At 37.1% G+C, this 22,757-nt stretch overlaps 1 protein-coding gene across 5 annotated transcripts in view; it reads left to right on the forward strand.

Moving 5' to 3' along the window:
• LOC102219068 (septin-9-like) overlaps positions 1 to 22,131 on the forward strand; it is a 98,870-nt gene extending 76,739 nt beyond the window's left edge. For 3 of the 5 annotated variants that reach the window (XM_023348698.1, XM_023348696.1, XM_023348697.1), the window contains exons 3-11: positions 12,469 to 12,678; positions 14,555 to 14,683; positions 14,844 to 14,925; positions 15,022 to 15,159; positions 16,802 to 16,919; positions 17,199 to 17,294; positions 18,636 to 18,732; positions 19,404 to 19,455; positions 20,789 to 22,129. In XM_023348698.1, the coding sequence (XP_023204466.1) occupies positions 12,469 to 12,678; positions 14,555 to 14,683; positions 14,844 to 14,925; positions 15,022 to 15,159; positions 16,802 to 16,919; positions 17,199 to 17,294; positions 18,636 to 18,732; positions 19,404 to 19,455; positions 20,789 to 20,930 (1,064 nt within the window). In that variant the 3' untranslated portion in view covers positions 20,931 to 22,129. Of the gene's footprint in view, positions 1 to 1,290; positions 1,368 to 12,468; positions 12,679 to 14,554; positions 14,684 to 14,843; positions 14,926 to 15,021; positions 15,160 to 16,801; positions 16,920 to 17,198; positions 17,295 to 18,635; positions 18,733 to 19,403; positions 19,456 to 20,788 lie in introns of those variants that run through there. The other 2 variants (XM_023348699.1, XM_023348695.1) reach the window with 2 other exon arrangements.
• The last annotated feature ends 626 nt before the right edge of the window (positions 22,132 to 22,757 follow it).

Here is a 22,757-nt window from a genome sequence, read left to right on the forward strand (position 1 = left end):
TGTTTTTCTATTCAAAATGTGCAGTGAAGTAATATTTTTCTAGATTTTTTATTAAATTCAGAATATAAAACAAAATCTTTTACGTTTAATGATTAAAATAAAAGGCATGTAATCTGCTGTGCCTCTCTAATATCTGCAACAACCAAAAAAAATTGCTTTTTCCAGCAGCAAGAACAGGATTTAGTCCAGTTTTTGTAAAAAAAAAAAAGTAACATACTTGCACTTAGCCAAGTTTAATAAATTAGTTCAACCAAGTCTGCTTTAGATTAAGCGTGGATGGGCGTTTGTAGAACTATTTAATGTGAAAATAAAATAAAAGGGGGATTATTAAAGCTGAGCACTGTGTACCCAATCTTTTTCCATTTTAAGAATACATTCATCTCCAGTTGGACCAAACTTTTACAGATCTTTTGGTCGTGTGCCTGGAGAAATTTATTCCAAGGATGTCCAATTACCTCTGCACCACACTTTGGCACCTCTGATGTAGGCCCTTACCTTAACTTTCAGATCTCCTAGCGGCTGCATTTGAAATGTAGCATCTTCCATACCAGGCAGATATTTAAAAAAAGACTTAACAGATCAACTTTTTTTACATTAGGGCTTTTTACTATAGTCTAAAGTCTCACTGTCTTGCAGCCTGAATAAAATGCAAACATGTCTTGACTTGAAATAGAAAGAATTCTTTTGAAATATCTTTTTACATCTTGTGTGTTTCCTCTGACTTTATTTTGTCACTAATTCCATAATAGTTGACTTCTTATTTCCACGCAGTAACTTCTCCACAGAAGAGTGTTGTTCATAGTCTGACCTACAAATATTTTGTTAGGCAGCTTTCACTGATCAGAAATAGATTTAATTTGAGTCTTCAACCAACTTTTCAAGCTTAGTATGATCATTTTTACTCATTGCTTGCAGAAATTTAGGAAGGCATCACATGCAAAGGAAATTGTTTCTACATTGAGTGTTAGGTCTGATGAATGAATGGGATGTACTGAAGCAGACCTTATAAAATACTCAGACTAAGCAGGGTATTAAGTTATCCTGGGAGTAAAGAAGCATAATAGTTATTTAAAGGGGCTGTGTAGACACACCTAGTCTATGCTCCTGACTAGAATCTGCTCCCGACAAACAGATAATAACTCTTTGTCTCTGTTCACTGTGATCTATTTTTTTCTTTCTCTGGAGAGGGGGGGATGTTTGGAGGAAATGGGCGGATCTTGATGCTTTGCATGCTGAGTCACATGTCAGACTTGAGTGGGAGGGCTGAGCAGGGATCTGCCACAGCAGAATCTGGCCTCTCACTGGTGCTCTTCACTTCAGCAGGGGACAAGTCATTCTCACACTTGCGCACACACATTTTACACACGGTAAGTGCGTTGCATACCAGCAGGGGAGTGTTTGTGTACATGCATGTGATTGTGTGTGGGGGGGTTTCTAAGAAATCTGTGGGAACTGAGCTTTTTTTCTCTTTGGTATGTTTTCCTTCCTACCTTAAAGTGGATGTCTGTTTTGGAGTCCAGGTGATAAGTGATTGTAAAATGTTGCTTCAAACATTTCGGTCTCAGCCTCTGTTTGTGCAGTGTCTGTTCATATATTTGCATGTGTGGCGACATGAATGTTAAGTTTAAGACATAATTCATGGGTGCAGTCCATAAAATCTACTTTATGGAAATACTAGGTTCTAAACTTTAAACTTTATACAGATTTAGCCTTTTTAAATGTTTTTTTCTTGTCATTTTGACCATTTTTAAATTCTAGAAAGCAGTTTTTGTACTGTAAAAACGTACAGTTTTTGTACACGGTAAGTGTACTTACATGTGCTATGAAAGTACATGTGGTCAGTTTAGTTTTAATAAGAATAGTAAATGATTACTTATAGCCAATAGTGAAAGGTTAGCCATCATTTTTTGAGTTTCTATTAAGAAAAACTTGCTATTAAGGAAAATCAAAGGGTTTCTTTCTTTATTGTTCTGGGATTTTTTTTGTTTACCCCTTTAGATTATGTTTCTCTTCACCTTCATTGTTTCTTTTCTGCTCTGCTGTCTCATCTTTCTGCCATTGTTGTGGTCGTGGTTTCTGGGCCTCATCTCTCTGTCATCCCAGTCTTTGTTGTTCACTGCTCAAGCATTGCTCTGTCATAAAATCAAACCGTTGGAAAAGTCCAACCGCCCCTCACCTTTCCAGATAGACGTCAGCCTCTGTTTTCCCTCAAAGGCATGCAGAACACACACTTTTACACACACACGGCTGTTGAAAGGAGCTCTGTTGTGTCCTCTGAGCATTGAAAGCCAAGAACAGACCGTTGCCTTTCACCAGTGTTTAATGTGATGCAGAACAGGTCATTTTTACCTTCTGTGTTTTTGAACAAGACGGTTGGTGAGTGACGTTGGATAATGCAGTCTTACTGGAATCCAGCGTCATAAATTTGTAATGCAAAACATCTCATGAATGCAACCTGCACTCCTTGAGGGTAAACTGATAAGGTTTTGATTCTATAGCCTGTTAGTTTACATGATCTGGCTGGAGGGAATAAGATGTAAAACATAAATGCTGGTTTTGCGGAATATAAGAAAGAGAGGTATGAATAATAGTATCAGATATTGTGGTTTTAAGTATCTCTTATGAGTGTTTGGAGAAAAAAAAGATCAAATGGTGACTATGATACCGATACAGACAGTACATCAATAATCCAACTCTTTTAATATTAAAGTAACAATGAAAACAGTGTCAAGTAGTGAGGAATACAAATATTGTGGTTTCGAAACTGTTTTTAATAAATCAAAAACATTTTTTAAGAAGATGCCAAAGTGACTGAGTCGTGTTTTCATTCCCCACTTCAAGTATAGAATAGGAGAGCCCTTCCCCACCAGTTGCTGTACACTGCTGTTTAGCTTGTTGTAAGAAAGCTTCAACACTTAGTTTGCTTAAAGAAATACCATTTTGATTGCTTGAAAATATATTCAGTCATTTAAAAAACAGTCATGGTGTAGATGGAAACTAAAGGGAGCACCACACATTGCTCTTATTGATGAAACTTTCATTTTGAAGCTCCAGTCACAAGCACAGAGTGGCTTTTCTGCCTACTGCAGGTATGCCACTCAACTATTATTAGCAGGTTATATGCTTCTAAATAAAGAGCAGAATGTCAAAAAGTTTAGTATTCTGTACATTAAGTTCTTGTAAACAACTTGTCTTAAGATAGTAATGACATAATATGATGGAATTTATAATAAATAGGAATGATTAATGCCTTTTTTCTTTATTGTATGAAAAAAATTGATATACAGTCTGAGAATCACATACTAATCAAAATAGCTTATTTTAAAACAAACTGAAATTATCTTGCTGCTGCTCATGTTATGAGATAAGCAGCGCAGATTGTGACCAAAATGCAGATGTCTGTTCTTAAAAAGGATCATATAATGTAAAGAACAAATGATGCAGTAGAGATTGTATTTAATTTGTTTAATGAAGCAGTAGTATCACTTATACGCAGTGTCTAAGTCAAATAAAATCAAGGATGGGTTGAAGAAAATAAATACTCAGTACTTTAGACCTGGATATATTGTTCCTGAGTGCACTCTTGAGTTTAGTATGTGGATCAGTCACAGTCCATAAATACTCGTCCTGATGGCCGCACAGAACCTGAATAACACCATCACGTCATACAGGCAGACTGCTGTGTGCTGCAGAGCCTGGAGACTCTTCTGATTACATACTTCATTAAGAAGTAGGCTTGTGTTGTTATTGAGCTATCTATTCTGGGCTGATAAATACTTTCCTGATTATTATCTATTGTTCACATTATGTTTTAAAAAAGCAGTCACAATTGTAAGCACGTTTATCAACCCTATTGCATCCCACCATGTAGTTTTTACATATTTATAAGCATTCATTTACATTTGAAGGTTAAAATCTCTGTGACCATGAGATGAGGCATTTGTCTGGACATTTGTTGAGGTCAGCCATGTGTGAGGACAGAGGTCAGATTTCTGATCTCCCTGGCCGCATGGATCTATTCTTTGACAGTCAACCATTTCACAAATACAATTTGACCCAATTACTAAGATAAACATTTCCCCAGGCAGACTAATGACATTACAATCCCTTGGCTGTGAGCAACTAGCAAATAATGGCTTGCTAAGCTTTAATTTAACTTATTTTGCAGAAAGTGTTTAAAGAACCACCCTTTAGATTTGAAAATTTTCCCTTCTAAAAACCCTTTGTTAATCTGCTTTACTGTCATTAAATATTTAGTGTTATTCATAAATAAATTAGAAACAGCCTATTTTATGTAGCACAGTTGTAAAAATATAAAGATAAAATTAGCGGGTTAGATGCAATTAATATCATTGAAAAGATATTAAATTGATTTGATATTTGATTCCAATTGAGTTTTACAAAAATATTTATTGCGGCTCATATCTGCTACAACATCTTCTGAAAACTGACATTTTTATGTTTACTGTATCTTAGTTTATTCGGGCCTGTATAGTTTTGTAAACCATAGAAATTCACTCAACTGCATTTATGTGAGGAATGTCGTTCAGCAGTGGAATTGCTTTCCATAATTATAGATGTCGAGATAGAAATTAAACAAACGAGTTTTGGATTGGCTTGTCAGAACATAACATTCCTGCATGCACTCATGCACTTTTTACATTGATGCATGCTAGAGTTTAATAATATGCACATGAAACCTCAAAGAAGGCTGAGAAATCCTTTCCTTGTGAGCATCTCGGTGTCAGAAGCAGCTGAGGAGACTAGAAACACAACGACTCTCTTGTGTGCCACCACAGTTGGGAGAGTGAACACATTCCACTGGCAGTCCAGACAAACCTGTGGGATCCGGTTGTCACTGCAGCAATTTGCATTTCTTTAAAAGCCTAGGAATAATTGTTTGTATGTTTTTACAGCGTACAAATGAAATTTATCACACAAGAACCGAGCAGATGGGTTATATTCATCTGCTCCAATGAAATATTGGATCCTTTCATCTGCTATACCATCATATTGTATTATTTGATGACATGATGTCCAGTTTAGACCCTTGAGGGCAAAGTGTACATTTCTTCATTGAGCTGAATGATGACTCTGGGAACTCAGCTTTGCTCTGACTTTAATAACACAACAGACCCTGCTTGCACTGCCACTCCACCAATTTCCTCCTTTTATTAGAGTATAAACTGTCCGGGGCGGAAAGTGTTTGTTTAAGCATGCATGTTTGTCAGCCATAACCCCATGTGGTTTGGAGTATAAAACTAATCAGTGCTGGAGTTCATCCGCTGGGATTGGAGCATCTTCTCTTCTTATGAGAAGTGCTGGAAAAGTCTGGAACTGGAGAACATTTTAGATTGTATCTCTCCGAGGATAATTTACAGCAGCCCACAACCGTCTCAAGAACTTAGCATTTGGATCTTTATGAAACCAAATCCAGCAATGTTGAGATGGGATTCAGACACAGACCTCCTTTGTCCTGTCAGAGAATGTAAGATATAGCTCAAAATAAGCAGATGGTTTTAAATGAGTCACATAAAAAAGCTTTTAGTGGATTTCTTATGCGTTGAGTTTGAGCTCCATATAAGCACTTAAAGATTATTTATTCACCTAGATTTGAAATAACGGTGGTGCTTGCACAAAATAAGTAGAACATGATACTTCTGTATGTCATTTGTTTAAAGATGCCGTGTTTGCTTTGGTATGCACGTTATTGGCAATAGTTTATAGCTGAAAACTTAATAGTGCTTTGGAAAAGATTCCTCATATTTTGTCACATATCTTTGCATATCTGTTTTCACACAAAATTGTGAAATGCAATGAAAATAATTCATGGTTTTCTTAAAAAAAATCTGAAATGTTTTTTTATCCATTTGCACTGATTCCAATTGCTTATATATATATATATATATATATATATATATATATATATATATATATATATATATATATTTTTTTTTTTTTTTTTTTTATCTGAAATGAGAAATTTGATTCAGACCTAATTAAAAGTCCACCTATTTATAATTTCATCTCAGTATAAACAATGATAATCTGTGAAAGCCTCAGAGGCTTCATCAAGGATGAAGTTGCTGAGAAGCAGGCCAAGACTAAAAGGCAAATCCGCCGTTTGGAACGTCTTAGTGAACTTTGGTCAGTTCATCAAATAAAAAGGAAGTGCCTAACCAGACAACAGTGACCCTGCAGGAGTTGAAGATCTCCAAAGCTCAGAGAATCTGTGACAGGACAACTATTTGTTGTCAGCGATATCCCACAAGTCCTGCATATTTTGTTGTAAAACCTTTTAAAACTATCATCTCACTTCCACTTCAAAATTATACACTTTGTGTTAGTCTCTCATGAAATCCCAATAAAACACATTGGAGTTTGTGGTTTTACTGGGTCAAATGTGGAAACATTCAAAGAATAGCGGACACTTTCAAGGCAGGCATTTTTCTGACCCATCCTCTCTAAGAAATGTCTGCTTTGTTCTTTAAATAAAACGTTCAAATCCATTATGTCTTACTAAATAAAATCTGAGAGGCCCACAAATTGTATCCTGCTGTTGTAAAAGTTTCCAAACAAAGCGGACACTTTATGGGATGAGAGTTTTAGGGATCCAGTGACCCAGTGATTTACAAAAACGCTCTGCGTTCCAAGTTTCCAGTCCGTTTGTTACGCTGGATTCCTCTCTTGTGACTCAAGCCAGTTTGTACCGCGGGTCAGAACCACTGGTAGTCATGTAGAGGGATAACCTCAGAGGAGCTCTTTTCCAACTTAAACTGGGACATGACCTCTGACCTGTTTGCTATGCCGTCAAGATCAACACTGAACAGCTGTAGCACGGCTCAGTGGTCTTGGCCGCAGCGCCTCTATACTTATAATGAAGAGTCAGGGATTCTGTAACTTTTAAGAGGATTGTGCAGCGAACAGAAATGTTTGTTCGGCCTGTTTAAAATGTAGTTGCATCCCGGTTTGGAGGTCTGTAGTTAGTTAGTGAGGAATGCCTCAGGCCCAAAAGTGGAATAAATCAACAACATAACCATCCACACAGTCTTTCCTTTTTCCTTCCCCCTCCTCTATTCTAAATGCTTTCCTGTGTCGTCCTCCTTTCTCTGACCTTTATCTTTTTTCTAACTCGCCCCCCTTCCCAAGACCTTAACGTCTGCTTCCTTTTTGCTTCTTAACTTTATCTCACCCTTTTCCCCATACTTTCTTCATGTTTTCCCCTCCCTGCTTTTGTTTCCCTCTTCTTAGAAAAAATGCTTTGTGGTTTTGTAGACCGCTGGCTGTATTTGCAAAAAGCAAAGAAATCCGATACTGCTGAAAGAAGGGAAAAAAAAAGATCTTTTGTGACTAATAGAAAACAGCAATGCAGAAAGTCCAATGAGTTCTTTTGGGCTTTCCAGTTGCTGAGATTAATTTTCCTCTCATGCACATTTCAAATAAACAGTTTATCTGAGATGACATTATTGAATCTGAAATAAGAGAAAACTTGTTGAAGTGGATCTGATTATCATCTTGAAGTCAAAGATGCTTAAGACCTACTGGTATGATGTATATAATCTAAAACATTGAAAATCTCCAACTAATTTGGTAAGAATCAAGATTTTTGTTATTAGACCCTGCTAATACTAAAAATCGGTGTGCAGGTTGTGTTCAGATCAAAATTTTTCTTAGTCTTGAAATACACAAACCTGATCCACAAGTTTGATCACTTATTCAGTTTTCTGTAATTGATACACAGATATAAAGGACATCCAACTTTTCCTGTCTTGTTCAGAAAACTGTACAGCTGGTAAAAATCTGCCAGATGTTGCTTGTTTTAATTGTCAGTGTTCTTGCTGTTTGAGAAAAATATATTACTGAACAAATTATTTTGTAAAGCTTTTTATATATATATATATATATATATATAGAAACTTTAGATTCTTACCTCAACTCTATTTCTGAAATGCTAACATTTGCAAATGCACAATGTTCAATTCAGCTGAAATGGGGAAACATAATAGCTTTGCTATACTCCTTCCAGCCTTCCTGTTATCTGCCAAATGTCTTGCTCTTTTGCAGCTTGAATAAATAGTAGACATGTCTAGCCAATTAAAAAAGGTTTCTATTTAAGTAGTTAGATTTATATGCTTTCACTGACTAAAATTTTTTTGAAACATTTGTCACTGAAACTGGAAGGTTTTGAGTCTTCTAGCCTCAGAAACAACTTGTCAGCTCCTTGAAGAGTTTGATGTGGTGTGTTCATAGATTTTTGAGTTTCCAACACACATTTGTTGAAAATATATCCCCAGATATTTTCCTGCTGCTCTACTGTTAGCCAACTCCAAACCCATTTTGTGTTAAAACATAATCCTGCTCTTTTATTTGCTTTCTTTTTTTTTATGTTGAAATTGTTTGACTCCGTCAGTGTTTTAAGGTTTGGGCTTTGTTTATGCCCAACAGCTGCTGACCCACCAGTCTGAGACATTTTAAAACTCCAGGTCAAATGTTTCTCATTTATAGATCCCCGGTCCGACTTCTTGTCTCCAGACAACTCTTTATATTGGCTAAGAACCATCTATGATCTGCAGTACATCTATAGATCCTGAATACATCCGTTTGATAAATAGTGTAGACACTATATCCAGTTGTAACTTCGGTTACAGGTCCTTCACTGTCATAGTTCGAACAACCTTTAAATGAACAGCTCTGAAAAAGTGTATTTAACCGACAGCTAGACATTCTTGTATCAACATCTCTCCATTCTGGGGTTGAATGTTTACTAAAACAGACAGGAGTTTACTACCTGTAAGGAAAGTGATTTATTTCTGTTAAGTTTCCCACGATCCTGGATTTGGTGGTCCTCTTCAGTGTTGCATGCTTGCAGAGTTGTTTACAGTGCTTGGAAAACTAAGTAGTTCAGAGTCATTGAGGACAAGGAACAAAGCTTTGGGAAGCTTTACTGCTTCAATCTGCAAAACCCGTTTAGTCGACTCCCTCTACTCCTTCTGCCGCCTTTATTCGTTGTCCCTTTTCTTGACATAAGAGGGTTTTCTACTCACCCAAAAAGATTCGTTTGCTTATTTTGTCACTGTAGCAGTATTATTCATACTAGATCAGTGATTCATTATGTCTAATGTTTCATCACCCAACAAAAGTGTGTTTAGCTAAATACAGGAAGGTTTCTCAAGACTTCTTTGTTCATTTAGACCTAAACGTGTCTAACTTCAAACCAAATTTAGTTCATACCAGTCACAAGAATGACACAAGCTTATACTGCATTAAAACACTGGCTGCAACAAGTTGAATTACAGATGTATGTTTGTGCTATCAAATAAAATAATGGACAAAGGCTTAGTTTTTCTAAGCCTGTCAGTAAGATAGCCTACATATAAACTGAGGGAACAGAAATAGTCATGAAAGCATCATGAAGAGATGAAATTGTTTAGCAAAGATTCCATTTTTTACCTAATCAGCTCAGTATGATGGAAAAATGTCTCTAAAGGTCCCAGGTTTGCTCTCCTCTTTGGCAAGATGCTCATCAATTCTGAATTATTTTAGCTAAAATTAGACATCCATTCTGTGCTTTTCAAACATCTATAAAACATTCACTTTGAGACTAAATCAACAATTTAGCTAAGACTTCTGTGAACATTTCCGATTTTAATAGGTTTTGTGTGTTTTATCCATACGTTTTGAGTTCCAATAAACAAAAGTCAAACAGAAAACTAACAAAGTATGGGTGTTAATAACGGATTTTTTTCAGTGAGAAGGTAGAACGTTTTTGAAAAGTACATTTTAAACATTTAATGACATCCCTAGGAAAATGTCAGACTGTAAGGACCCACTACATAGAATATAGCAACCCCTTCCTTATATGTTGCTGTGCACTTCCAAACAGCTGGCTGAACAACTGATAAATAAAATATTTCCGGCTGAACAGGCAGATAGTAAATATACAATTTTTTATTCAAATTTTTTTCACGCACATCCCATACTGGTGTATGCATGGCTAAAGAAGTAAAGAAATTGACTGAAGGGAGGAAAAGGACAGAAGAAAAATGGAGTTCTGTGTAGATGGGTGGTGCACAGGGAAGGTAGAGGGCATTGAGATGCAGCAAGTTGCTGACTGGCTGCCTGGAACAGGAAGGGGAAGTGGTAAAGGAGGTCAGGAGAGCTGCTTCCATAGGTGGGTCTTTATGACACATGGATACACACAATGAGTTACAATAAAAGTGAGACTGAAGTTTAGAGTTTCCACTTCTGTGTTATTCTTTGCCGTTTTCTTTTTTTTTTTCTTTCATTAATCACTTTAAGGCCAATTTGACGTGTTTCCACCAGGAGTGGTCCATGGCAGTTTAAGTGATTTGAGTGAAATGTCTGGATTTTTTCATGTCACAGCAGCAGAATTGTTTGCTGGACTCTGTTTCGTGAATGTCCATGTACATGCCTACCCATCACCCATATGATCAAACAAGAAATGTTTGAGGCAAGGACGGGGTTTCGATGCACAAAGCCAAGCATGCACTCTGTAGATGTGTCTGTGCGAGGGAGGCCAGCTGGGAGTAGATCGTATTTCAGCTTCTTTTTCAGTCTCACATTAACAGGACAGATACTGAGGATACTGGAGGCCTTATAAAGGGTTGCAGCACCTAAAAAGCGTAGATATAAACCCGGCAGTTTAAATCCATACTGACAGGTTACATTGTTAAAGGCGCATTCATGTTCTGCATGCTCAGGCTTTGGAAAACGGGCTTAACGTTGAATATATAACTTATTAATCCACACGAGGAAATCTAATGATTAAAACGGGCTGTTGCAGTGACTTCCTGCCAAATCTGAAGTACTCTAAAACTAGATAAAATATTTTCTAATAGGTTCTCCTTGAGTAAAGTCAGCCTGCTGGGATGAAGGCTACATCTGTTTAAAATTCACTGTGTTTTAACAGGGTTGGTGTGGGAATGGCAAAATCTCTCAGATCATCACTTTTGCTTCTATTGAAAGTCTCATTAAATATGAAGAGTCTTAGGTGGAATCACTTTGCAGACATTTAAGATACCTAAAGTGTTAGTGTTCTTCACTTCAGTAAGTTATTTCACACCTATTGATGTAATTTAGATTGAACCCCTAAAATAAATAAATTTCCCAAAGAATTAGTGTCTTTTCTCATGTTCAGGAAACCATCTTGGGGAGACTCAATGTTTTTTTTATGATTTTCATAGAGTAGTCAACTATTAACCCTGCTCTAGTACCTGTCCACACCCTTAAAGGCTAAGAAAGAAAAGATTGGTGCCCGTCTCCAGCGCCTATGAGCGAGACAAGGCACACCCTGGACAGGTCACCAATCCATCAGAGCAAGACTGAAACACATTAGACAAACAACATTGCCCTCATCCTCACCTCTAGAGGCAATTTGAAGAGCTCACACACCAGTTAAGCTAACATGTATGTTTTAGACAGGGGAAGCAAGCACAGTCGACTTTTAAAAACTGTTTGTGGTGTGTAAATGTGGAGTCAATGTCTGGAGATTGTTAAAAATGGTTACTTATTGACCCACTTTGCACATGCCCTTTCTAACTTTTTGTGCTAGCAACCACAACACTGAAGTATTTTTATTGGTTTTCCACTTATGATTTGCTTTGCTCTGGCTTCATTTCCAATAAACTTCATATGTGAGCTCAAACTTGATAACCGAGTCGCAGAAAATAAGAGGTCAAGTTGTTTTGGGGAGAATCTTTACCAATTAGCTACATTTTGATGTAGGCAGTGATAACATTGTCACCATATGCTGGTGGAGCACAGAAGCATCACCAACGCATGTTATAGAACCCTGTTATTTTTATTTATTTATTTTTTTTTACAAAAACAGGAAAATATTTAATAAAATATCTAGCGTTGTCTCAGCACTCAAACAAGTTTGTGTGCTTTCTCTTTTGTTAAAACCATACCCCTTCACTACCTGCACTGATAGCAGTTTCTGTGTCTGGTTGTATTTTTGTATTCTGCTGTTTATGTGAATGGACCGACTGTTTCTCTATGATGCAATTCTGAACTTAATTAGCCACTTCCGATCATTTGCCAAGCAGCTGGTGCTTTTCTAGATTGAAGATACAACTTAAATGACTAATGTGCTCTAAACATTATATGTGTTTCATATCCGGATGTTAGTAAAGCTTTAAACCTTCAAAGCCAAGCGTAATTGTTTGGCTTAGACTTCATTTTATTGTAAAGTTGTTCATTATCGCCTTAAATGCTTTAAGCTCTTTCCATTCTTGCTGTGAGGACGTTTTGTTAAAGAAACTCAGCTGTGCAGATCTCCTCTCCACTTCCTTATCTTGCTTCCAGTACCGCTTTTGCACATTCCCTGCATTGCTGATGACATTTATTTGACCCCCTTTCCTTCCCATCAAATGCTTAGTTCCTCTGTGCTTTTACATCAACAGTAACTGTATAACCTTGTCTCTCCCTCTTTCTGTGTCGACGCAGGACCAGAGGTGTTCCCCAGCAACAGCAGCAGTGCCATGTCTGAGGCGGTGGTGCCTGAGGCTATGGTACCCCCAGCAGTGGGTAATCTATATGGGGAGAAGGCTGGTGGAGCCATGGTGGACTTCAGCTATGTGGGGATTGATGCCATTCTGGAGCAGATGAGGAGAAAAGCCATGAAGCAGGGCTTCGAGCTCAACATCATGGTTGTAGGTAGGTTGTGATTTTTCCACACTAAAAAACATCTAGTCTGTACTCACCTTACATCTTGCAACCTCCTACATAATGTTAAACCCAAAACATGTGTAATATTAAATTTAAATGTCTTTTTTTCTGTTTATACTTCTGTTTCAGCCTCTTGTCTTCACATCCAAATACACATTTCTCATAAAAATCCTCGCGTTTTTGTTTCCTCCTGCGCTGACTTGACTTTTGTCTCTTTAATCAGCCTTGACTGAAAGCAGAGGCGTCAAACTGATTTTAACAAGCATCCCTCTCTGTTGGAGGCCCAACACACTGCCTTTGAGTCCTGTGATCACACATCTTTAATTACACACACCTCAGCTGTAACCAGACCATCATAAAACACTCTCTCCACTTCCAAAGGGCGTCTCCTGAGGATGATGCCGTGACACCTTTTCTGTCTGGCATGTGAAAGAGAAAGAAAGAGAAGCAGTCTCGAGTAAAATGAAAGAACCCTTGTTTAGATGCTTTATTTTGCTACTATAAATTGGAGATAAAATACCTTCTTTTACTCATCAGAGCATTTCAGGTTGTGCTTACAGAATTACAAAACCAGGAAATTTTTAAAGTAACCCAATCAGAACAGATGTATTTCCTTTTTTTTTTACTATGTTTACTTACTCATTTCTTTATCCATTAAAGAAAATAACATAATCAAAATAAATACAACTAAGTACTTGTATATTTTTGACCCTTTGAATGTACCTCTGAGGCTTTTAAAAGCTTAATCCTCTTGAAGAATGTGGTCTAGTCAGAGAAGAGCCATATTGAACATGGTTGTCTTCAGAGAACAGTAAGGTGGAAAACTAATACATCACTCTGAAAACACAGTGGTGGCAGGATGATGCTGTGGGGATACTTCAGTACAGATGGAGAAGCTGGTCAGAGTTGATGGGTAGATTGTAAATACGGGTAACTCCTGAAAGAAATCCTGTTATGATGTCCGGCAGCGACACTAAACATGCATTAAGAGATGCAATGGAGATTTATATGCCAGAATGGCCCAGTCAAAGTCAAGACCTAAATCCAATTAAGAATGTGTGTGGAGATTTGAAAACTTCAGGTCAAAGATGCTTTCTGTCTGACTGAGTTTGAGCTTCTCTGCAAAAAAGAATGAGATCAAATCTGTATCTAGATGTATAAACTGGAGTGTAGCGACGTTCCCCAAAAGAATATGGAAATTAAATGTGGTTCTTTTTGAAAACACTGACTCAGACCTTTTGAATTCAAGGTAATACTATTGCATTATTTTTTTTCCACTTCAGTTATGCACTCAAACTTACAAAAACAACTTGATGTTAGTGGTTATGAAGAAGTGCAAGAGGTGTGAATATTTTTGTAAGCCTTCAGTTCTCAAAACAGATGAAACATCAGCAGGTGGAAACAGTCTTTCCCTGTGTTCGATGTAGTTCCACTTCATAGTTTCAGTGTGAACATTTTTGGCATGAATGTGCCTTCCTCTATAGGTTCCAGCTGTTGAGATTTTTAAACTATTGCTTGAATTATGTCCTGCTGTCTGCCTGCCTAGGTGAGTGTGTTTTAGAAGTAATCTCCATAAATCAGGGTGGTTCTTGTTGACTTAACCTAAATTCAAACTGTGAAGGATTACTTCTCAAATGGTCACTTCCCCCTCTTCCTGATTATTCTGCTCAAATGTAGTACCTTTTTGATTCATGTAGCAACATGGGGAAAGTAAATTGCAGTGTTAGTTTTGATAACATAGATGGAGGTAGACACTGTTTACACTTAGACCCATTAGATCTGAAACTTACATGTAATATGAGTTTTAAATTAGTTATATTTTAATTATGTGCAGATTTATAACAGCATTGTTCTCATTTTACAGGGCAGAGTGGCCTTGGGAAGTCGACTCTGATGAACACCTTGTTCAAATCTAAAGTCAGCAGGAAGTCTGTACTGGGCACCGGCCAGGAGAAGATCCCAAAAACTATTGAAATTAAGTCCATCAGTCATGGTATATGGCCTTTCTTTGTTTTCAGTTTACTACATCTTTTCCTGCTGTTTTATGACACATAATCCCCCACAGCTGCTAAATCCTGAAAAGGAAGCAAGCCTCTATGATCAGAATCATCTTGTGCTGTTGGCACTTATTGACATTGCTTCTCTTTGTGCAGACATCGAGGAGAAAGGAGTGAGAATGAAGCTCACCGTCATTGACACACCAGGATTTGGAGACCAGATTAACAATGAGAATTGGTACAGCTTAATTTCAATTTTATCTTACAAAATACTGTTATACTCTATTTAAAAATGTTTCCCTTAATGGATTCACCCTTTTTGCCATCAACGTAGCTGGCAGCCCATCATGAAGTTTATTAACGACCAGTATGAAGCATACCTGCAGGAGGAAATCAACATCAATAGGAAGAAAAGGATTCCAGACTCCAGAATCCACTGCTGCATATACTTCATCCCTCCGACTGGTCACTGGTAATTCAAATAAAATTAGTACATGTATTTAATACTGCTGCTATTTGTCAAATAAATCAATAACATTAACTGATATTTTTAACCCATACTTGAAGTGACTTTTACAGACCTAAAACATAATATTTTGTGGTGTGGTATTATTAGTAACATTATTACAACCATTTTGTCAATGTTTGGCTTGGGGCATATGAATTTGATAATTTATCACGCAATAACAATGAATTATGTCGTAATCTAAATGAATCAGATTTAGACTGGAAAAAGCACTGAAAAAGTCTCAATTTATACAAAACACAAACCAGGTTTATATAAACTCGCAGCTGAACTGTGTGGTCCGCTTTTGTTTACTTCCATCTTAACTTCATCATATTTGATTCTCAGGGTTTTTTAAAACTGTAAATATATAAACACAGAGGTATGTTCATGTTGTTTTTGTTTCCCTAAAGGCAGCATATTACACACATGTACACATGTTTTTGAGGCATACAAAAATGCTATTATGTTGAAGAATAAATGCAAGTTAAATTGTTTTTTGGATGACAAATCATTGCTTCTGTACAAATACATTAATTATCAAACTAGAATAATCATAAAAAAATGTCTGAAAGCAAATTGACATGAATAAAAAAAATCTTTTTGAAAAAGCATGTTTTCCTGCATGCATCTCCACAGAAAGTATAAACCGTTTTTAATCTGGACTGCCTTTGCGGCAAACTGTTGCTGGTTCTGCATGTGTTCATCCAGACCTTTTGTTTATTCTCAGGTGGAAAATGTGAGGCTGTGCTTTGTTACTCTGCAACTTCAACACTCACACAGTCCTGTCATTTTACTTCAGAACCAACATATCCCAGAACACCATTCCACTGCACTGCAAACACAGGCTGCTCTTGCCAATTTACCAAGTTTCTCCCTGGATTTCTTACAAATGCAAACATCTGGCTCTTATTGAACAGGCTAATCTACTCACTTGGCTCAATCTGCAGTTCCTGGAGCTCAGGGGACTGGGTTTTACTCACAGAAGGAATTAGCAGGAGGTTTCGCATATTCTCATGTGCCCATCTAGCCATTCAGCACACATTTCTTTCATTCTCTGAAACTGAAGCCGAGTATCTTGGGGAAACATTTTGTAACTGCTGAGTCCTCCATGGAGACTCTGTTCAAGCGCCGCACCTCAGCTCTGTTATTTTTGTGTTTTGGCCTGTCTTTACTGGGTCAGGGGACGGGTGTGAAATGGTTCCCCCGAGTCGAGCCGCCAGTGTTTCATGTTGATCCAATTCAGATGTCACTTAGTGTGAGCAGCAGCTGCTCAAAGCTCGTCTCAAAAAGACTAACACAGGCAGAGCAGAGTGTTTCTGGGTGCAAGAAATCACTTTTTACATTTCTGTCATTTTTGTGTGTGTGCTTTTGCTTCAGTGCACACTAGCTGGACACAATCTAAAAATATGTAGAAGCTTCCACAAACTGTGAGATTCTGGCTATTTAATGACCTGAAGCCTCCAGTAGATCTGATGGACGTGTAATGACTTGATCTGGGAAAATAGTTGGGAAAATCTGCCCTCTGCTGCTCAAATCTAGTATTGCAATTTTCAAATGATTCATTGTTCTCTCTCCTAATTTTGCTCTGTTATTTTCTCCCCCTCAGTCTGCGACCTCTCGACGTGGAGTTCATGAGGCGTCTCAGCAAGGTGGTCAACATCGTCCCGGTCATTGCCAAGGCAGATACTCTCACGCTGGAAGAGAGAGACTTCTTCAAAAAGAAGGTAATCTTTTTTTTCAGCTTCAGGAGAAAATTAAAAGTTTAGTCTGAGTTTTTTTTATTTCATTTTATTTTATTTTTTTTGGAATGATCAGCCATGATTATGTTCTACGTATAAACATCTAATGTTATTTTTTGTCAATTACAGATGATAATTGATAAGTGTGATATAATTTACTACTAATCTGATCCGATTTAAGTGCATGTGTTGCATATCTATGTAGGAATAAATTAAAACTAGCAGGTTGAAGTTTATTTTGTGTGTATGTTTTGCTCTCATCAGATCAGGGAAGAGCTGCGAGCCAATGGGATTGATGTGTACCCTCAGAAGGAATTTGACGAGGACACAGAGGACAGAATGATTAATGAAAAGATCAGGGTAAGAGCATATGGCTTTTCACCTAAAGCTAATAATATAATAAAGTATGTACAACCCTTGAACCCTCTCACTTTAGCAGCATTAAAACAAAAATATACTTCACCAGGATTTTATGTTTCAGACCAGTACAAAGTAATACAAAAATGTAAATTGGAAGGAAAATCATACGTATTTTTCAAGTTTTTGTACAAATATAAAGCAAACTTCAGGGACAACAAGATGCCTTCAGAAGTCACATAATTAGTTGCCGCGTATGTAATTTAATCTCAGTATCAGTCCAGAAGTTTGTTAGAGAAAATTATTGAACAAATGCAGACCAAAGTAAACAGCAGGGATAAAATCATGGAGGAGTTATGGTTATATGCCACGCTTGATGATTGTCACAAATGGTTTCTCTGGAGGAACTGCAAAGATCCACAGCTATACTGATGCTTGTGTTCTTCAAATCTGGTGTTTGTGGAAGAGTGGCAAGAAGAAAACCATTATGGAAAGAAAGCTTTAACAAGTTCACTTTTAATTTAGCTGTAAACTGTGGTCACATTCAGTTTTCACTAAAACTTTTAAACTACGCCTGCCAAACTGGGAGCTGTGGGAGTGTCTGAGGCAGGACGTTTTTGAAGCATGTCAGACAACACACTCGCGCGCTGCAGAGTTGTATCTATTTAAAAGTGAGTACTGTAGTGACCTCTGACAGTTGCATATTTTACACTGTTCTTTAATCATGGTAGATAAGAATTTTATTGCTACAATTAAATACAGCTGCTGCTGTTCTGATTACAGTTTCTGAAGAGCTTGACAGTAATGATTATGATGATGAAGATTGTAAGAGCTTTGATTAACAGGATTTTGAGACCGACTGTAAGAAATTGTATGGCTGGCTACTGTACTACTTATTTTAATGTCTCTCTTGAGTAAAGCCTTCCAGCACCTGATGCAGGCATTCGTCGTTAGTAAAAGTGGTTTTAGGTCACACTTTATTGTAAGTATCGATAGGTGGATTTTTGCAAAATTCAAAACATTTTCTACCATGACCTTTGGACAGTCACTCTGCTCAGAAAACAATAAAATTGTATCAATCACAAAATTATTAGGAATAACTACATAATTATTAAGAATTATCCTGAAACAGCAGAAACATAAGAAAGCATCTTAAAATAGTACTAATTAAAAAAAACTGCATTTTAGTCTTCCACTGATTTGTGTTGACCTATTACTATTATTTAAAATTTATTTGTGGTTGCAATGTAGCACAGTCTGATAAAGTTCAAGAGGTGTGAATATTTTTTCAAGGCTTTAGGAGAGTCTTTGTAATTCACTGTGACTCTCTGATTGTTGGGGCAGGAGATGATCCCATTTGCGGTCGTGGGCAGCGATCAGGAGTACCAAGTGAACGGCAGAAGGTTGCTGGGGAGGAAGACCAAGTGGGGCACTATTGAAGGTAAATTTCTCCTACTCATATAATCTATGATCCATCATCAAAGCAGTACTTTTATAGCTTAGATGGAAATATTTTTGATTAATTAATAGGAAAAAATGGAGATGCAGTTATTACAGTTGATGCTGTAAAAGAATTTCCAGTTTACTGTTGTGCTACTTCAAGCTTTTTATTAGACTTTGACTTTAAAAAGCCACATTTCTTTAAAGGATGTTACTTTTTTTTTAACTAAAATCTCAAAAACAACTTTAGTCATGCAGATAGTGTTAACAATGTTTCGTCTCGAATCATTCCCTCTGTTTTAAATTATGTTAGCCACTACAGATCGAACGCTGTGATTCTTTATCAAATCTCTCATTAAAGAAGCTTCATTTCCTGCAGCATACTCTGCAGACACGCAGACACTTGTCTGCTGTAGTTTCTCTGCAGCGATACTTATCTCCTCTTATTTACATAGCTGCAGAGATCTGTGCAGCAGATCAGAGCAGACTGTAGCTACATTCATGCATTAACTACTTGTGTCTTGAAAAAAAAAATGCACCAAGATCTGCACCTCCCCCTAGTGGGCTATTCTTATAACCCGACTTAAACACCTTCTGCATTGAGACATTGTTTTTGTGAGATTTCTTCATTTATTTGAAATACTGAAGACATGTTTCCTCTCTCCCATGCAGTTGAGAACATCGCCCACTGTGAGTTTGCCTACTTACGAGACCTTCTCATCAGGTGAGTGGATTTTGGCATCCTCAACCTTTTTATGTCACATTAATTTTAACATGCACATAAAACTAGGGAGAACTTGGCTTTGAGGTGGGATTTTAGGGGAGTTCTGTGATACTTTGACAAAAACTGTAACAGTTCATTTTTTTCTAATCAAAGATGGCTCTCATTCTGATTAGCAGGGTTTTTAGTAAATATGGTGGATCTGTTTTTATTTCTGTTAATTCCTGCCACTTTAAATAAATGACAGATTTTCTATTTTTAAAGTTAATCCACTTTTTATCATTTGAGAGAGGTTTGTCACTATGGTATGAGTGAAATATTTTAAGTTGATAATAAATATGAAAAGTTAGAAATTATGATATCTTTTAAGTGAATTTTGGTAAGGGTGCTAATTTGACAATAACCACATTAACCAGACTGGGATGTTTGTGGCTAGTCGCAGCTGGCACTAATGTGGTGCAGTTGGATCAGCTCTTAAATCTGCTGTGTACTTGTGGCCATCTTTTAGAAACCACCCTTAGAAAACTTCTCAATCTTTTAAAGTCGAGAACATTTTAAAAATTGAAGTGTTTTCAGTGACAGACTGGGTAGCTCTAAAGCACTTCTTCCATCCTAGCCATCTACTCAGGCTAGGATGAAACAAATCCAAAATGAAACAAATATTTCATGATTAACTTGTTTTTACAGTAGGTTTACGATAATAATTTCCTCAAAGGAGAAAATGTAGCAAATATTGACAAAAAAGGCCAACACATGTTGTAACATATGACCAGCAGATTGTCAACATATCCTAATTTGTTAAAATATAATACTGTCATATGCCACTTCCCCAAGTACATTAATCGAGTTTATGGTGTTTTATCGTTTGATTTTGTTTTTATTTTTGCATGTTGTTTTCATGTTATTCAGATCTTGTGTGGCTTTCATCAGATGGAGGTTTAGAGTTCTCATCAACTTTTTGTGGAGCAAATCTGCCACCAACTTTCTAAGGCAACAAGTCCTACCATACTTCTTGACTAGACTCCCAAAAATGGACACTATAATAAGATGAAAATACAATTTAAAAATATGTAGTCATTAGATAAAACATGACTTTGTCTAAATGTTTTCCAGCAACCAGGTTGAAGTTTTTGCCAAGTCTTTTTTGTTGTTGTTGCTAATTTAGTTCAATGCCTGCATAACAAAATAACAAAATTTTCATGTTTGAAAATATATTTAGTCATTTTATAAAAGCATAGGGTCTGACAACCATGTATCTGTAGAAACAACAAAAATAAAATCTGATTAAATGGCTGGTATCTTCTCTTATCGTGCTCTCATGTGTCTTTTTGTTCAGGACCCACATGCAGAATATTAAGGACATCACCAGCAGCATCCACTATGAAATGTACCGCGTGAGGCGCCTCAATGAGAACAACACTGCAGTGGCTCATGCCAACGGCGTCCCTGAACATCACCTGACTGCCCACGAGATGTAGACGCCACCTGCCCTCCACTGCAGACTAACACACGAGATGCAAGACTCTGATCTTCCCTCCACTCCAAGCCTCCCTCCACCCAGCCTTGATCTCACAGGTGGGGTAAAAACTCTAAATCCTGTCAGAGGGACTTTATCATCTTCCGCTTAAAGGACTCTTTATCAGTTTATTGCCTTATTTTTATTTTTTCAAACTTATCTTTACCGATGACAAAACAGAGAAGAAAGGGTTCTGCCTTCAAGTTGTGCTGCAGCTTTGGTTTTATATCCCTCATGTCTTAGAAATTTTACAGTCTATATTTTGGGTGCCAAAATGTTTTGTTTTTTTTGTCTACCAAACTGATCAGATTTGTCTGATTTGCTTTAATCAGTTAAACAAGTTTGGCGTTTTTGTTTCCATGGTAGGAATTTGTGCCACAATAGAAGCACAGTGTTTTGTCTCGATGAACACACTACAATAATATGCATAAAAACTGATGAAGATCATGTTTTAATATCAATACATGATCAGAGCATGTTGGAAGAAGATGAGCTAGTTCTTTCCCAAAATGTTTGACATGCCAAAACAGTAAACTCAGCTAAAAGTCACCAAACAACACGATGTGCCTGAAGGTTTTTCTTTTTGCGCATCACAACCTGTGTTTTACTTCGATTCTTTGTTCATATCCTGTTAAATATAAATGTCAACATTTTTTTAAACATCGTTATTTAGTAGAAATATCATAAAGTATGATTTAAGATGGAAAAAGTATTTATGCACGTTATAAAATGTGAACATTTTTCAAGACTCGTCTTCCAGTTATTCAAAAATATCAACACAAACGGGCTCAGACGTTCGAGCTTTTCCTGCTTTTTTGGGGGGATCCTCCTCAGTGCCTTATTTATTGGAGGATGATTTGTGAGCTCGTCAGCTGAAACTGGAAAGAGAAGCAGGTTTTTGGTTCCACCTGAAATTACATTTAGACATCTTTTAGTCCTCGCGTGTCATTTATCTTCCATCGACCAGACCACTTTTTGCTCTGTTGACCACAATGTACCAACAATATTTCTCTTCCATGCATATCTAATGTCCTTCTGTCGCTGTTTTGCTCTGTCTTTGTATATTCCTCTGTGTTCCGATACATTTTTGTACTTGTATTATTGATAACAAAGTTTCTTTTATCTTATTTTAAAGAAATAAAGATTGAAGTTTTAAATATTTATTCTATCACTTCCACTATTTCACAATAAGAGTCCTGTTTAAGCTGTTGTTTTTTCTCATTAATTCACCTCATAGCAAGGGGATGCAGGGGACTATATTCAGATTAAAAGACCAGGCTTTAGATCATTTTCTGCTACACTGGATCCCCACAGCATTTATTCGCAGGTGTAATTTACTCACTCGAGCTCTTAAGTTGTCATTAAGCCATTCCTCGATTACCTTGTGGGATCAATATGTCTCTCTACATGGTCAGTGCATAGCTGATTAACACTAATTACTTGGGGCATGAGTTCCTCTGTTGGTGAGGTGTGTAGTAAAGGAGTTGTAAGCTCCAAAGTAGACGGCCACACTTTAGTATGTTCAGTCCAAAGAATCTAAATAGTCAGCAAAGTAAGTTTTTACTAGTTCTCCCTTGGGGAAAAAAAAAACTTTTTTAGCTTCAAAACAAACCTTATGACATTTTACCATTCAACCTAAAGTAATTGCTTTAAATGTTTGTGCGATTTTCAAAATGGCGACTTGGATCATTGCTCCTCGAAATGGCACCCGCTCTCGCCCATCCTCCATGGTTTCCATCCAGCGCCACACACAGCCATGACGCCCTTAACCGCCACTCTTTCGCAAGCT

Source organism: Xiphophorus maculatus, chromosome 16 (assembly GCF_002775205.1).
Source record: "Xiphophorus maculatus strain JP 163 A chromosome 16, X_maculatus-5.0-male, whole genome shotgun sequence".
Lineage (NCBI taxonomy): Eukaryota > Metazoa > Chordata > Actinopteri > Cyprinodontiformes > Poeciliidae > Xiphophorus > Xiphophorus maculatus.